The following is a 17,465-nucleotide window of genomic DNA, read 5'->3' on the forward strand; positions in this document are numbered from 1 at the left end:
TTCAGAACTCTAGGGTGCAGTTCCTCTGGTCTGGGTGACTTATGTCTGAGAGGGCACAGTTTTAAGGTGCTTGGAAGTAGGTACCGAGGAGATGTCAGGAATAACCGGGGTAAGTTTTTTTACATAGAATGGTGAGTGCGTGGAATGGACTGCTGGCCACGGTGGTGGAGGCCAATCCAATAGGGTCTTTTAAGAGGCTCCTGGATAGGTAGGTGGAGCTTAGAAATATAGAGGGCTATGAGTAACCTGAGGTAATTTCTAAAATAAGTTCATATTCAGCATAGCATTGTGGGCCAAAGGGCCTGTATTGTGCTGTAGGTTTTCCATGTTTCTATGTACTTCAGGTCTCCATCATCAGGCACACTGCTAGTGTCCTCCACAGTGAACAACAGCAAAATACTCTTAGTTCATCAGCCATCTCCTTGTACCCAATTATTATTTCTCCTGCCTCATTTTCTAGCAGTCCTATATCCACTCTCATTTCTTTTTTATTTTTAAAATATTTGATAAAACTTTTACTATCCACTTTGATGTTAGTTGCTAGCTAGCTTTCATATTTCTTTTCTCTTCTAATGATTTTTTTAGTTGCTCTCTGTAGGTTTTTAGAAACTTCCCAATCCTTTATCTTCCCACTAATTTTTGCTTTGTTGTATGCCCTTTCTTTTGCTTTTACAATAGCTTTGACTTCCCTTGTCAGCCACGGTTGTACTATTTTACCATTTGAGTATTTCTTCACTTTAGGAATACACAAGTCCTGCTCCTTCCTCATTTTCTCCCAGAAACTCACGCCATTGCTGTTCTGCTGACATCCCTGCCAGCAGCTCCTTCCAATTTACTTTGGCCAACTCCTCTCTCATACCACTGTAATTTCCTTACTCCACAGAAATACTGTTACGTCAGACTTTTCTTTCTCCCTAACATATTTCAAGTTGAACTCAATCATATTGTGATCACTGTCTCCTAAGGGTTCTTTTACCTTCAGCTCCCTAGTGACCTCTGGTTCTTTACATAACACACAGTCCAGTATAGCTGATCCCCTAGTAGGCTCAATGACAAACTGCTCTAAAAAGCTACCTCTTAGGCATTCAACAAACTCACTCTCTTGAGATCCATTATCAACTTGATTTTCCCCATCGACCTGCATGTTAAAAGCTTCCATGACTGCCATAACATTGCCCTTTTGACTCGCCTTTTCTATTTCCTGTTGTAACCTGTGGTCCACCTCCCAGTCACTGTTGGGAGGCTTGTATATAACTGCCATCAACATCCTTTTACCCTTGCAGTTTCTTAACTCAACCCACAAGGATAACATCTTCCAATCCTATGTCACATCTTTCTACTGATTTGAGGCCATTCTTTACCAGTAGTCACACTGCCCTCTCTGCCTACCTTCCTATCCCTCTGATATAACGTGTAACCTTGGACTGCCAGCTCCCAACTACAACCATCCTTCAGCCACGATTCAGTGATGGCCACAACAACTTTATCCCTGACAATCTGTAATAGTGCAACAAGATCATCCGCCTTATTTCTTATACTACATGCATTTAGATACAACGCCTTGAATACCGTATTTGTTGTCCTTTCTGATTCTCTGTCCCTTATGCTTTGATGCTCAGCCTGTTGGCTGTAACTAAGTCCCATCACCTGCTTGAGTTTCTTGACAATCTGACTGCATGCTACCTTTACTTTTTAACATCTGTCCTGTACTGAGTCCCTTCACTCCGGTTCCCACACCCCTGCCAAATTAATTTAAACACTCCCCAACTGCTCTAATAAACCTGCCCGCAAGAATATTGGTCCCCTTCGAGTTCAGGTGCAACCTGTCACTTTCGAAAATGTTATACGTCCCCCAGAAGAGATCCAAATGATCCAGAAACCTGAAGCCCTGCTCCCTGCACCAGCTTCTCAGCCACACATTTATCTGCCAAATCATCCTGTTTCTACCCTCACTGGAGTGTGGCACAGGCAGCAATCCTGAAATTACTACTTTGGAGGTCCTGCTTCTCAGCTTTCTACCTAGCTCTCTAAAGTGTCTTTTCAGGACCTCTTTCTTTTCCTTCCTATGTCATTGGTACCAATATGTACCAAGGCACCTGGCTGCACCCCTCCTTCGCCAAAATGTTATGGATGCGATCTGAGACATCCCTGACCCTGGCACCTGGGAGGCAACATACCATCTGGGTGCCTTGTTCACGTCTCCTGTCTGTTCCCCTCACTATTGTCCCCTATCACTACCCCTCCCTTCTTCTCTTTCTTTTCCTTCTGTACCACGAACCCATGGTCAGTGCCTGTAACCCGGTCGCCATGTCATTCTCCCGAGAGGTCATCCCCCATAAAGATACCCAAAGTGGTATACTTGTTTTTGAGTGGGATGTCCACAGGAGTGCTCTGCTCTAGCTGCCTATTTCCATTTCTCTTGATGGCACCCAGCTACTCGCCTCCTGCAATTTCGGGGTGACTACTTCCCTGTAACTTTGATCAATTATGCCCTCACTTTCCCATACAAGCTGAAGGTCATCCAGTTTTTGCTCCAGATCCCTAACACTGTCTTCAAGGAGCTGCAGTCGGATGTACTTCATGCATATGTAGTTTCCCGTGATACTCTGGCTCTCCCAGTTCTCCAACATCTGGCATGAAGAGCACACCACAGCCATTTAAATGGTACAGTAAGAGAGGAATAGGGGGAAAAAACCCAAAAAGGAAGCTTTAACAGACACTTTACACAAAGTCGCCTCCTCTTCTGTCACTTCTACTCTCGCCACTGTCCTACTCCTGACAACGGCTGCTCTGCTTATCCCTTCTGTACTTTTATTTAGTTTGTAGAGATCTGTTAATGCCATTGATAGGCCCCCTACAATGGACAAATGCCCGTGAAGCTCTCTTTTTAAATAACCACTGCCGACCTGTGAGAAACACCTCTTCATAAAGCTCTGTTGATGCTGCTGATTTAATGGGTAGTGGGAGCTTATCCCTACCACCCTCCCCCGGCTATGCCAATCTTAAAGAAATTCCAATACATAATACTAAAAAATAGTAAATTACAATAGAAAATATATTTTTTTAATTAAATTAACTAGTGCAAAATAAGAGCAAGAAAAAAATCTTGGCAAAAAGAGACGAAACAGGCCCGGATTGTGGCAGTCTGGTAAACAAACACCTAACACATGGTTCTGGTGCGAAACGGATGCAGAACTGCCACCCCATCACACACGCCTTTCCTCTCTTCCTCTCTGTAATAATCATGTTGAGGATTATTCAGTGTTCAGGAAACATTACCAGTAGATGAGATTGTAAAGGAAATGAATTTTATGCCTGGCCATCGCTACAATCATTATTACTATTGAATACATTTACCATTCTGATGCAAAATCATGCATGTAGCAGGCAAATTGGGCAAGTTAAGATTAAAGGTTACGGGGAGAAGGCAGGAGAATGGAGTTGAGAGGGATAATAAATCGGCAATGATGGAACGGTGGAGCCAACTTGATGGGCCAAATGGCCTAATTCTGCTTCTATGTCTTATGGTTTTAAATGAGTGGAGAAAATAATTGGATTTCTATTTTGCAGGACAAATTTCTCACTGTTCTTAGATTTGATTGTGGTCTAGATTAGTCCTGCAGCTGCATTACTTAGAATAGTCTGATTTCCCATTTCTAATCTAATTTTCTTTGTGGTCACTGCTGAGGCTTTATCTCTGGGCTTTTCAAGACCTTTGCATGCAAGAAGTACTTTCTATCCATTATTTTGAACAGTGAATTTCACTGAGTAAGACAATGACAACAGCATATAAAAGGTTGCCAGTAATTGCATACTTTACAGTACAGAGTTATGAGCTCAGCCTTCATAAGGAAATTGATGCCAAGCCCTTTCTGAATGTATTGTTTGTATTGCTCTTCTATGTGGGCAGCAAGTACAGAACTGACTGATGTAATAAGGTTCAGTAGATGACCTTAGAAGCAGCTGCTGTGGGTTCCAGCCATTTTAACTGCTGTTTTATCTTATTACATTGAGAGATACAGCATGGAACAGGCCCTTCTGGCCCAATCAGCCATACTGTCCAGCAACCCACCTAAGTAGAGTCATATAAAACTATAGCACAGAAACACACCCTTCAGCCCATCTAGTCATTGCCGAACCATTTAAACTGCGTAGTCCCATCAACGTGCACCCAGACCATAGCCCTCCGTACCCCTAGCATCCATGTACCTATCCACACTTCTCTGAAATGTTGAAATCGGAATCACATCCACCACTTGCGCTGGTACCTCATTCCACATTCTCACTACCCTCTGAATGAAGAAATTTCCCCTCATATTCCCCTTAAACATTCCACCTCATAATTTTGTATACCTCTATCAAATCTCCCCTCAATTTTCTGTGTTCTAGAGAATAAAGTTGTAACTTTTTCCATCCTTTCTGATAGCTGGGTCCTTCAGTCCTGGTAACATCCTTGTAAATTTTCTCTGTACTCTTTCAAACTTATTTCATAACATCCCAACTTCTGTATTCAATACTTTGATCTATGAAGGCCAATGTGCTAAAACTTTTTTTGACTATATCTGCCTGTAACACCACTTTCGATGAATTATGGACCTGTATTCCCAGATCCCTTTGTTCTACCGCCCTCCTCACAATGTTCCCTCTAAATTGTAATGGCCAGTGTGCGCAAAAATCTTGGGCTGTGAAACGTTTTTCCCAGTGACCACAACGTGTGCACTGAATAATTTCATCAATAAAAACAGTATAAATAAGCCAATCCTAAAATCTGCAGACAAATCATCGTAAACTCCACATTGTCAAAACTGTCTGAATTAGAAACCGGAAAAGGAATATGTATGATCGTGAAATATACTTAACGTACCGACGTGATAGAGGGTAACAACCTTCATAATCCTTTGTGCGCAGTTTAAATTCCTTTGTGCGCTAGTAGCAAAAGATGTGTGCACACGCACACCTTAGAGGGAGCATTGCTCCTCAGTGCCCTACTGCTCACCGTGGAAGACCTACCCTGGTTGACCCTCCTGAAGGGCAATACTTCACACTTGTCAGCATTAAATCCCATCTGCCATTTTTCAGCTGGTCTAGATCCCATTGCAAGCTTTGATTGTCTTCCTTTCTGTCCACTATGTCCCCAATCTTGTTGTCATCTGCTAATTTGCTGATCCAGTTAATCATATTATCATCCAGATCGTTGATACAGATGTCAAACATCATCTGACCCAGCACAGATCCCTACGGCACTCCACCTCCAGCCAGAGAGGCAACCATCTACAACTACTTCCTGGCTTCTCCCACAAAGCCAATTTCTAATCAAATTTACTACTTCATCTTGAATGCCAAATAACTGAACCTTCTCGATCAACCTCTTATGCGAGATCTTGTCAAGTGCCTTGCTGAATTCCATGTACACAATATCCATTGCCTTCATTAAATTTCCTGGTAAATTCTTTTGAAAAACTGTATAAGATTGGTTAGACACGACTTGCCACTCACGAAGCCATGCTGACTATGCCTAATCAGTTCCTGTCTATCCAAATACTCATATATCCGGTCCATTAACTTCCCACTTCTGATGTCAGGCTCACTGGTTTCCTGGTTTATTCTTAGAGTCTTTCTTAAACAGCAGAACAACATTAGCTACCTTACAATTTTCTGGTATCTCACCTGTCGCCAAGGATGATTTAAGTATCTCTGTTACGTCCCCTGCAATTTCTGCACTTGCCTCCCACAAGGTCCAAGGGAATATCTTGTCAGGCCCTGGGGATTTATCCAGCCTAATTTACCTTAAGACAGCAGAAACGGCGTCCTCTGTAATCGGTACAGGGCCCATGACCTCACTGTGGGTTTGTCTTACTTCTATAGACTCTGTGTACATCTCCCAAATAAATTTGTTGTTGATCAGTCGTTAAGTTGAGTGCAACTCTTTGTGACCTCATGGACCATAGGATCCACACGGTTTTCATGGCAAGACACAGAAGTAGATTCCCAGGCTTTTCTTCTGTGTGGAATCTGCTGCTGCCCAGGTGGGCTTGAACTCATGACCATCTACATTGAAGTCACCACCAGCTGCCCCTTCCCTTGAATAAATACAGATGCAAAAAATCCATTTAAGATCATCTCCATCTCTTTTGGTTCCACGCATAGATTACCATTCTGGTCTTCCAGAGGACCAATTTTCCCTAACTAGTAACATCATCACTTAATTCCTTCCACTCTATAAGATCTAGGTCAACGGAACTCCAGAACATCTGACAGGACAATTTTACAGTGACCAATTAACCTACTAACTGGTATGTCTTGGACTTTGGGAGGAACACAGAGGAAACACATACATTTATGGAAGGATGTAGGTACTTCTTACAGAGAATGCCATATTTGAACTTTGAACTCCACCTTGAGTTGTAATCGTGTCATGCTACTCACTACACTACCATGGCACCCAATATTTTATGCAGTTCTGTGTAAAAGTCTTGAGCACATATTTATAGGTACAGTGCCTAAGACTTATGCACAGTACTGTATTTGATAATGTGGAGTGGAGAGTGAGTTTGCAAATCTGACAGGAGCAAAGATGTTGGGAATGGTGAAGCTGCGGCTCAAGGGAGGGGTTTGGGGAGGTGACAGAGGAAGAGAGCCAGGGGCAGTGGGGGCGGGGGTGTGGCGCAGGTGCAGACACACCCAGGCCAGAGACATCAGGCAAGGTCATGTGATTCTAAACAATTGGTGTATTGATCATTACAGAATGTCTTTCTGATGCTTTCCACTTTGCCTTCCCCTTTTTCCCAACCTTGATTCCTCTCTCCTTGCCCCCTTCCCACTCTCAGACCACAATAGAGACCCATATCAGAATCAGGTTTATCATCACTCACATATGTCAGGAAATTTGTTTTTTTTGTGCAACAGTACAGTGCAATACATAAAATTACTACAGTACTGCGCAAAAGTCTTAGGCACCCTAACTATATATACAGTACACGCATCAGACTATTGCACAGTACTCTATATTTCAAATTTGTGCACATTGGACTAATCCTAATTTAACATAACAATTGTTGTCTGTCTACAGGTGACTATTTGCCTAATCTGGTTGAACTAAAGCTGAACGGAAGTTTTATTACATCAGTGCGGTAGGTTAAACACGTCAAAATAGAGTCATGGAGTTGCAGTATTATACAGTGTATAAGCAGGCCATTCAGCCCAGTTTGTCCACGTTGATCTGTAGACACCTTTCCAGATAAATCCCTTTTCCTTGATGTTTGCTCTTGAAGCCTTCCCCATGAGTGGGTATAGCTGCAGCAGTGGAGATTTGAGATCAGAGTTTTCCTTCTCCTAGACGACCTGCCAATCAGGGCTGACAAGCCCCACCTGCACGAACTACTGTATCCACTCTGTTCGTTCTCTTATGTAACTCAGTCACGTTCCCTCTTAACCTCCTCTGTTCTGGGAAGAACAGTTACCAGAGGCACAAATACAGTAACATAAGGTTCAAGTTTATCAGATACTGTATACATTGAAACATACAGTGAAGTGCATCGTTTGCATTAACAAGCAAAACATCCAAGAATGCTCTGGGGGTAGCCCACAAGTTTCACCTCACATTCTGGCACCAGCATAGCATGTCCACAATGCTCAACAGAACAACCCAGAACACAACAAGCAACAAAACAACAGCAAAATGAGCCCTGTTACTCCCAACCCCCCCCCCCCACACACACACACACACACACACACACACACACACACTCTTAACAGAAAACACAAAGTACACTGCAGATGCTGGGGTCAAAGCAACACGTACAAGCTGGAGGAACTCAGCAGGTCAGGCAGTATCCGTGGAAACGAGCAGTCAACGTTTCGGGCCGAGACCCTTCGTCAGGACTGAGGAGGGTGTGGGTGAGGGCCCTATAAAGAAGGTGGGGGTGGGTGGGATGGAGAAGGCTGGTGGGTGTCAGGTTAAAAAAACAATCAGAGGAAAGATCAAGGGGTGGGGGAGGGGAAGCAGAGAGGGGATAGGCAGGAAAGGGTAAGTGTTGTTTTGATCACAGCATCTGCAGTGTAGTTTGTGTTTACTATTCGTTACGCCACTGCGAAGTCTCTTCAAGGTATGCCTACCCTGAAGAAGTTTAAATCTTCTCTTCGACGGGAATTCAGTGAGACCCTTTCTCACTGCTCACCCTCTGTGATCTCCGCCTCTCTCCGACTCTTCGATCATGTCCTGACCCAGTCATGGTACACAGTGCTTTCACCTAATATTCCTTCTTCACTTTTCCTTTGTGAGGGGTCAGTGTGGACATGGTGGAGGATTACAAATACCTGAGGATACGAATGGACAATAAACTGAACTGGTCAAAGAACACTGAGGCTGTCCACAAGAAGGGTCAGAACAGTCTCTACTTCCTGAGGAGACTGAGGTCCTTTAACATCTGCCGGATGATGCTGAGGATGTTCTACGAGTCTATGGTGGCCAGTGCTATCATGTTTGCTGTTATGTGCTGGGGCAGCAGGCTGAGGGTAGCGGACACCAACAGAATCAACAAACTCATTCGTAAGGCCAGTGATGTTGTGGGGGTGGAACTGGACTCCCTGATGGTGGTGTTTGAAAAGAGGATGCTGTCCAAGTTGCATGCCATCTTGGACAATGTCCGTAATGTACTGGCTAGGCATAGGAGTACATTCAGCCAGAGACTCATTCCACCAAGTTGCGACACTGAGCGTCATAGGAAGTCATTCCTGCCTGTGGCCATCAAACTTTACAACTCTTCCCTTGGAGTGTCAGACACCCTGAGCCAATAGGCTGGTCCTGGACTTATCTCCACTTGGCATAATTTACTTATTATTATTTAATTATTTATGGTTTTATATTGCTATATTTCTACACTATTCTTGGTTGGTGTGACTGTAATGAAACCCAATTTCCCTCGGGATCAATGAAGTATGTCTGTCTGTCTGTCAGTAAAGTCATCAATTCCATTATCCATGTCATTGACATATAACATAAAAATAAGCGGTCCCATCACAGATCCCTGTGGAACACCATTAGTCACCGGCAATCAATCAGAAAAGGCTCCCTTTATTCCCACCTCTTGAACTCCTGTCAATCAGCCACTTCTTTATCAATGCTAGTATCTTTCTTGTAATATCATAGCCTCTTAACTTGTTAAGCTGCTTCATATGGGGCGCCTTGTCAAAGGCCTTCTGAAAATCCAAGTAAACAATATCAACTGATTCTCAATTGTCTATCCTGCTGGTTATTTCTTCAAAGAATTCCAACAGATTTGTCAGGCAAGATTTTTCCCTGAGGAAACCATGCTGACTGTGGGCTATTTTATCATAAGCCTTCAAGTACCCCAAAACCACATTCTTAACAATCGACTCCGACAGCTTCCCAACCACTGACTAACTGGCCTATAGCTTCCCTTCTTCTGCCTCTCTTATTCTTGAAGAGTGGTGTGACATTTGCAATTTTCCATTCTTCTGGAACCATTCAAGAATCTAGTAATGCCTCCACAGTCTCCTCAGCCACCTCTTTCAGAACCCTGGCGTGTACACCATCTGGTCCAGGTGACTTACCTATCGCTGGACCTTGCAGCTTCCCAAGAACCTTCTCCCTTGTAATGGCAACTTCACACACTTCTGATCCCTGACACTCTGTTTTCCAGTGGTTTGATATCCACTCTCACCTCTTTTTTACACTTTGTATATATGGAGGAACTTTTGGTATCCTCTTTAATGTTATTGGCTAGCCTTCTTTCTATAAATTCCTCCTCTTGGGATCCAGCACCAACCTAATTTTCCTTATCTACCTTCATTTTGAAATCCCCATGACTATGTAATATTGCCCTTTGGCATGCGTTTTCCATCTCCCAGTGTAATTTGTAGACCACATCCTTACTACTGTTTGGGGGTCTGTATATAACTTCCATCGGGGTCTTTTTACCCTTGCAGTTCCTTAGCTTGATACACAATGATTCAACACCTTCCTACCCTATGTCACCTCTTCATAATGATTTGATTTCATTTTTTCCAACGGAGCAGCACCGCTCCCTCTCTCTTCCTGTCAGTCCTTTCGGTACAATGTGTATCCTTGGATGTTAGGTTCCCAGCTATGATTCAGTGATGCCTACAACATCATACATGCCATTCTGTAACTGTGCTACAAGTTCTCTATCTTATTCCATATACTGTGTGCATTCAAATATAACACCTCCAGTCCTGTATTCACCCTTGTTGATTTTGTCTGCCTTCTACATGCAATGCATCCTGTTCACTGGAATTTTGCCCTAACATCAGCCTCTCCTTGCTAGCAGTCTCACTACACACTGCCTCTGTTTGTAAACTAACTACCTCATCCTCAGCATTTTCGCTCTGGTTCTCAACCCCTTCCTGCCAAATTAGTTTAAATCCCACCGAACAACTCTAGTAAACCTGCCCTCAAGGATATTGTTCCCCTTGTGCTTCAGATGTAACCTGTCCCTTTTTGTATAGGTCATATCTTCCCCAGAAGAGATCCCAATGATCCATAAATCTAAAACCCTACCCCCTGCACCAGTTCCTCAACCACACATTCACCTGCCAGATCATCCTATTCTTACCCTCACTGGTGCACAGAGATTACTACCCTGGTGATCCTGTTTCTCAGCTTTCTACCTAGCTCACCAAAATCTCTCCTCAGGACCTCTTCACATTGTCTACCTCTGTCATTGGTGCTAATAAGAATCCAGACTTCTGGCTGCTCACCCTCACCTTTGAGAATGCCGTCGACCTGATTTGAGACATCTCTGACCCTGACACCAGGGAGCCAACATACCACCTGGCTATCTCTATCATGTCCACAGAATCTCATCTCTGTTCCTCTGACTAAGGACTCTCCTATCTATACTGCTGACTTCATCTCACTGCTCTTCTGAACCATAGCTCCAGACTCATTGCCAGAGACCTGGTCACTGTGACTCCCCCCCCCCCAGTAGGTCACCCATCAACAGTATCTAAAGTCGTATACTTATTATTGACGGGAATGGCCACAGGAGTACTCTGTACTGGCTACCCATTTCCCTTTCTTCTCCTGACAGTCACCCAGTTACCTGTCTCCTGCAACCTACCTCCTTATAGCTCCTGTCTATCACCTCCTCCTTCTCCTGGGTGAGTTGAAGGTCATCAAGCTGCAGCTTGAGTTCCTTAATACATTCTCTCAGGAGCTGCAGCTCAGTGCAGCTGGTGCAGATGTGTTTATCCAGGAGAATAGAGGTTTCCCAGACTTCCCACATCCCACACACAATATAAAACACTGCTTCTGGAGCCATTCTCACTGTACTATGCACTAATAGATGAGGAATGAACAAATAAAAACACCGGATGAATTTACCAGAAACTCTATCTCGCCTAAGCCTGATGAGCCAGAACCAGTCTAAAGCTGCCACACAGGAGGAGTGACTCTTGTACCAGCATTCTTCCGATCCATCCTTTCAAATGAGCCCTCTCGTTGATTGGTGGCTGCCCACTTCAGACAAGCTCTGCCTTTTAAATCTTGACTGCAGACCTGATTGAAAGGTAGCTCTTTCTACACAATCCCTCTCTTTAATTAGTCCCTGCCCAACTCAGAACTCAAACCACCAGGTTTAAGAACAGTTATAATGCCTGAACCATCAGGCTCTTGAACCAGAGGGGATACCTCACCTCACCACTGAACTGTTCCCACAACCTAAAGACTTACTTTCATGGAATCTTCAACTCATGTTCTCAATTTTTTTGGTTAATTTATTTATTATTATTTCTCTCTTTCTATTTGTATTTGTGGTTTGTTGTCTTTTGCACATTTGTTGTTTGTCCGTCCTGTTGTGTGCAGTCTCTCATTGATTCTATTGTGCTTCTTGGACTTAATGTGAATGTCCACAAGAAAATTAATATTAAGGTTGTTTATGGCGACATGCATGTACTTTGCTAATAAATTTACTTTGAACTTTGAATGAAAAAGGAGAGAATGGGAGCAGTGAGCAATTACTGGAAATCTGAGAAATCGATAGTCGTGTTAGTTAAGCTGACACGTTAGCTGGCACTTAGATAAAGTGCTAAAGGAACAACTCATTGGGTAAATACAGAAGAACACATGCTGCTGGTTAATTAGTCAGGGCGTCAAAGGTTATGGGGAGAAGGCAGCAGAATGGGGTTTAGATGTATAATAAAATAGCCATGATGGAATGGTGTAGTAGACTCAATGGGACAAGTGGCCTAATTCTGCTCCTAGGTTTTATGATCTTATGTGCAACCGCAGAGAGACATGCACGGACACACACCTGAAATATGGAAACTGTTCTGACTGTATTGAAAAACACTGACAGTAATGGAAGCTTTATAATACACAGTGAGATTTTGTAGAGAACACACAGAGCTGTACAACAGTAATTGATGTCATTCAGTGCTGTCTAGATCATCTTAAGCACTGTTTCATGTTTGCTTGTTAGCCTGTGATATATGCAATATTTCAGACACTTAGCTTCACATGGTCTAGACTAGTGCCTCTCAGAGGCCTAGCTGCCTGAACAGTAGAATGTTGCCATCTGGAAACTCCATTTGATGAATTCCTAATTCCTCAAGAATTCTGAAAACAAATGGGTTATTTAAGTTTGGAAGTTTGTGCCTTGTTCCAACGTCATTCAGATTGTAAAGTGTTGACAAGCCATAAGCTCACAGTGTGTGGGCCTGAAAAGTGAAAGATTAAACAAGTAAGTGTGTGACAGAGGCTGGAGGTCCTTAAGGTTGTTATACCTGGGGGAGGTAGTGTGGATAAGCTCCCAGTATCTATTAAATGCTCTCAATGGCGCACATCTCAATACCAAGTCCAACTCCTGACCTTCATGCATGGCTTAGCTACTAAACCTAGTGGAACTGTTTCAACTGATAGCAGAGGGGCAAAGGTGGGTTACTCGCACCTTAAAACCAGTCACTTTGTGCAGATGACGCTTGTCAGCTGTGTTTGGTAGCTCATCTAGGAGAATGAAAACTCTGATCTCAAAACTCTGCTGCCTTGCGGCTTTGCCCTATCATGGGAAAAGCTTCAAGAGTAAACCCCGAGGAAAATCTGGAGGTGGTGTCCCTAGGGCAGTCCTATGTTGTGCTCAACACTGACTGGCAACTCCTGTGATGCCACTGGTGCCAAAGTGTATCGGTCTCTGCCATTACTTTGGATTCATCAGCTGCATGAGCAACAGCTTTGCTCTTCATATCCTAATGCCCTGACTTATGTATTGAGCATACAGTAAATAGCTAGGACACAACATCCATGGTCAACCCTAACCAACGGAGGGCCTCCTCCTGTTGGAAGCTGTGGATGAATGATTTCCTTTTTACAAATGACCCGAGCGCTGTGTAAGGGTAGGATAATTTGGATGTGAGGATTGCAAGGGCCTCTCTGTGGATAATGCTTCATGCTGTTCAGTTCAAACAGGAAGCTGGGTCACGTCTATCAGTTCTTATTTTTTTGGCTCTGGTTCCTTCCCCCACCCCAAAGCTGGAAATTGACTGCTTTCAATATTGCATGCTTGATTACTTCAAGCTGCAGTGCAGATTGACAATCTGGAAAACCAGATTAACTGAGCTAGAAAGATGTTCTATGTAAGATATGACTTCAGGACTTGAAGTTACAACATTCTGCCTGTTTGAGTAATGGTGCTTCCTGTTTTTTTCTGCAATGGTTTGTATTGCCCCCTGCCTGTAAGCCAGCAGTGTTTTAGTATCCTGCAGGCACGTGCCAGATTATAGCTAATTGAGTCCAGAATTTGCCATCTTTTTAGCATTTGTTTTTTTATACAGAAATGCTGTAAACTGTGGCCCATTATGCAGTAATGACATTCATAATTGCTGACAATTGGCAGTCTCCTGGAGATGTATTGCCCTTTTATATGGCTTTGTAGCAAGGCATTTACACAAGCCAGTGTTGTGTAGTTTTGATACTGATGCACCATCAATAACTCACTCTGAGACGTAAGGCGAGATATCGGCTTTTATTGACTGGAAGAAGGAACAAACAGTGAGTGACCACCATACTACATCCTGGAGACAGAGAGGCCGGGTTCAGGTCTTGATCGTCTTTATACAGGGGTCTGTGGGAGGAGCCACAGGAGCAGTCAGCAGGGGGAGTGTCCAGACAGGTATATGTAGTTCACCACAGCTACAATCCTTTTATATTTAAAACTTTCCATTCCAAGCATCTCGAATGGAATGTAGTGATCTTCGGAGTTGTTGACTCTAAGAGTAAACTGAAAGATCACACATGTGTGTTTTTGTTGTTTGAAATGATGGGCAATTTATTAAATCTGGTGTGTACCAGGAGACCAGTCAAAGCTGATCTACCAAGCATAAATTTGGGACAGCTTTTACATTTTCAGTTGATGAGATTTACCAAGAAAACTACATTTTGATGACAGGATGGTGACTCCAGGAACACTTAATTAAGAAACGGACTTGGTCCTGATTACAGGCTGAAATGATTGTCCACAGGTCTAGCAGTAAATCCAGTTTTCTATTACATCAATGGGTGCATGCCACTGTTCTCTCTAAGCTGCATGGGTGCGTAGCTGCGCAGTAATTGAAATGCTCCTAAGCACATAGCCTTTGTTGCCGTGCAGCTAGAATAAAGACATGAAAAAATGTTTATGAAACGTGAAAGATTTTCTTTGTTAAAGTGTAACTCATTATACCATTTAAATAAAATCAATAATATGTGATTTTTCAATTTTCATTCTAAATATGCATAGTATGCATATTAAAATAAAAACATTTAAAGTGACTCGCATTTTTCAGGCCTTGTAAAAATTTCCTGCGCAGAGCAATGGTTGGTTTGTGCAGCTGTTAAGAGGGAACGTTGGTGCATGCTGTAACATAATTAATGACACTCCTGAAACTTGGTTGTCGTTGCTGCTGCATTCCATGTCTCTACTTCTAAGTTTTGTCTGTGGTTCCCTGTTACATTAGCCAGTTAACAAGTTCAAGCTTAATTATTATCTTAAATGTGTTAAGGTTCTTAAGGTTGTCATAGCCAGGGAAAGGGGCTGTAGTGGGAATAAGTCCCCACTACCTATTAAATGCTCCCAATGGTGTGTGTCTCAAATAACTTCTAACAACCAAATTCAGCTCCTGGCCTTTACATGTGGGTTAGCTACGAAGCCCAGCAGAACCATTTCTTCTGCGGGGTGACCTTTTAGATGAGGAAGCATTTCTTTAGCCAGAGAGTGGTGAATCTGTGGAATTTGTTGCCAATCGGCTGTGGAGGCCAAGTCTTTATGTTTATTTAAGGCAGAGGTTGATAGATTCTTGTTTGGTTAAGGCAAGAAATTAGGGCTGAGAGGAATAATGGATCAGCCATGATGAAATAGGAGAACAGACTTAATGGGCCAAATGACCTAACTCTGCTCTTATATCTTATGGTCTTACTGACAGGCTAAGGGTCAAAGGATGGTTACTGGTGCCTTAGAGCCAGTAGCTTTTGAAAGATGGGGCTCGTCAGCCATGGTTGGTAGCGGATCTAGGAGAAGGAAACTCTGATCTCAAACTTCCGCCGCCTTGCAGCTATACCCACACATAGGGAAGGCTTCAGGACTAAACCACAAGGAAAACTCCAGAGCTGGAGTCCCTAAGGCAGTCCTACATTCAGTTCAACACTGACTGGCATCTCCTGCGATGCCGCTGGTGCCAAGCTGTATCAGCCTTTGCCATTCCTTTGATTCATCAGCTGCGTAAAGAGGGGGAGCCTGTACACAGGCAACAGCTTATTCTCCATATTGTACTGCCTTGGCTTTTGTATCACATAGACAGTTGGGACGCAACATCCATGCTTGACCCAACCAACGAAAGGCCTCAAATACAACCCCATTACTCATCCCTGAAGGACAACACACCCAACATACATGCCCAATACTGATCTCCAGAATGAACACTGTTCTCAGGCCAGAGACTGCTGTTGGAACAAGTGGTCTCAAAAGTGTATAAAATCACAAGAGCATATGTTTGGCGAATACAGTCTTTTCCCCAGTAAAGGGAATGAAAAACTAAAGGGCACAGGTTTAAGGTGGGAAGGGAAAGGTTTAAAAGGGACCGGAGGGGCAAGTTTTTCACACAGAGTGGTGCATATATGGAACGAGATGCCAGATGAAATGGTTGAGACGGGTAATGTAACAAAATTTGAAAGATAATCAGAATCAGGTTTATTATCTCTGACCTATGTGGTGAAATTTATGGAAATGAATAAACAGTCAACATTTTGGGCAAAGACTCTTCTTCAGGGCAAGGTCTCGACCTGAAGTGTCGACTATTCCACTCCATCAGTACTGCCTGACCTGCTGAGTTTCTCCAGCATTTTGTGTGTGTTGCTTTGAATTTCCAACATCTGCAGAATTTGTTGTGTTTATGTCATGAAATTGTTTTGTGGCAGCAGTACAGTGCAAGACATAAAAAGTACTATACATTACAATTAAGAATACATATATAAAAATTATATAAAATTAGGAGTGCACAGAGAACAAAAATTAGCGAATGCTTGAAATCACAGTGGGCAAAACAGTTCTGAATTGTCTTATTTCTTACTTCTCACCAAATATTAGTGACAAAAAAATGCTGCTTTTTGAACACAAACACACACAACTGGCACTGTTTAAAAACTGCTTGCTCTAAGCACAGTGTAGTGTCCAAAGGCCATCCAAATGCATGCGTCTGATGTTGGTTAGAAACTGTTCGGCAACAGTCACCAATTAAGTGGCATAGTGTCTTAAACATATCAGAATCAGGTTTAATATTACTGGCTTATGTCATGAAATTTGTTGTTTTGCAGCAACAGTACATTGTAATAATAAAAACTATAAATTACATTGAGAAGTATAAATTAAAAAAGAAAATTAGGTAGTGCAAAAAGAAAGGGAAAATAGTGAGGCAGTATTCATGAGTTCATTGTCTATTCAGAAATCTGATGGCAATGGGAAAGAAGCTGTTCCTGAAGTATTGAGTATGGGTCTTTAGGTTCCTGTACATCTTACTTGATCATAGCAATGAGAAGAGGGCATGTCCTGGGTGATTAATGATGGATAGTGAAGGTGTCCTGGATGCTAGGGAGGCTAGTGCCGATGATGGAGCTGGCAAAGTTAACAACTTTCAGTTAGAGTGCTCTCCACGGTACATCTTTAGAAATTTGTGAGTTTCTTTGGTGGCATACAAGTTCTCCTCAAACTCCTAATGAAATATAGTTACTGTCATTCCTTTTTAAAAAATTGGATCAATATGTTGGGCCCAGGATAGATTCTCAGAGATATTGACGCACAGATTCTGAAATTGCTCACTCTTTCCACTTCTGGTCCTTCGATGAGGACTGGTGTGTGTTCCCTTTACATCCCCTTCCTGAAGTCCACAATCAGTTATTTGGTCTTACTGCATTGAGCTCAAGGTTGTTGCTGCAACACCACTCAACCAGCTGATCGATC

At 42.9% G+C, this 17,465-nt stretch overlaps 1 protein-coding gene across 4 annotated transcripts in view; it reads left to right on the plus strand.

Moving 5' to 3' along the window:
• The window catches only part of lrrc56 (leucine rich repeat containing 56), a 272,028-nt gene that overhangs the window by 87,549 nt on the left and 167,014 nt on the right, over nucleotides 1–17,465 (plus strand). For all 4 annotated transcript variants that reach the window (XM_059976253.1, XM_059976254.1, XM_059976255.1 and 1 more), the window contains exon 5: nucleotides 7,070–7,130. In XM_059976253.1, the coding sequence (XP_059832236.1) occupies nucleotides 7,070–7,130 (61 nt within the window). The remainder of the gene's footprint in view (nucleotides 1–7,069; nucleotides 7,131–17,465) is intronic.

This window comes from Hypanus sabinus, chromosome 7 (genome assembly GCF_030144855.1).
Source record: "Hypanus sabinus isolate sHypSab1 chromosome 7, sHypSab1.hap1, whole genome shotgun sequence".
Taxonomy (NCBI): Eukaryota; Metazoa; Chordata; class Chondrichthyes; order Myliobatiformes; family Dasyatidae; genus Hypanus; species Hypanus sabinus.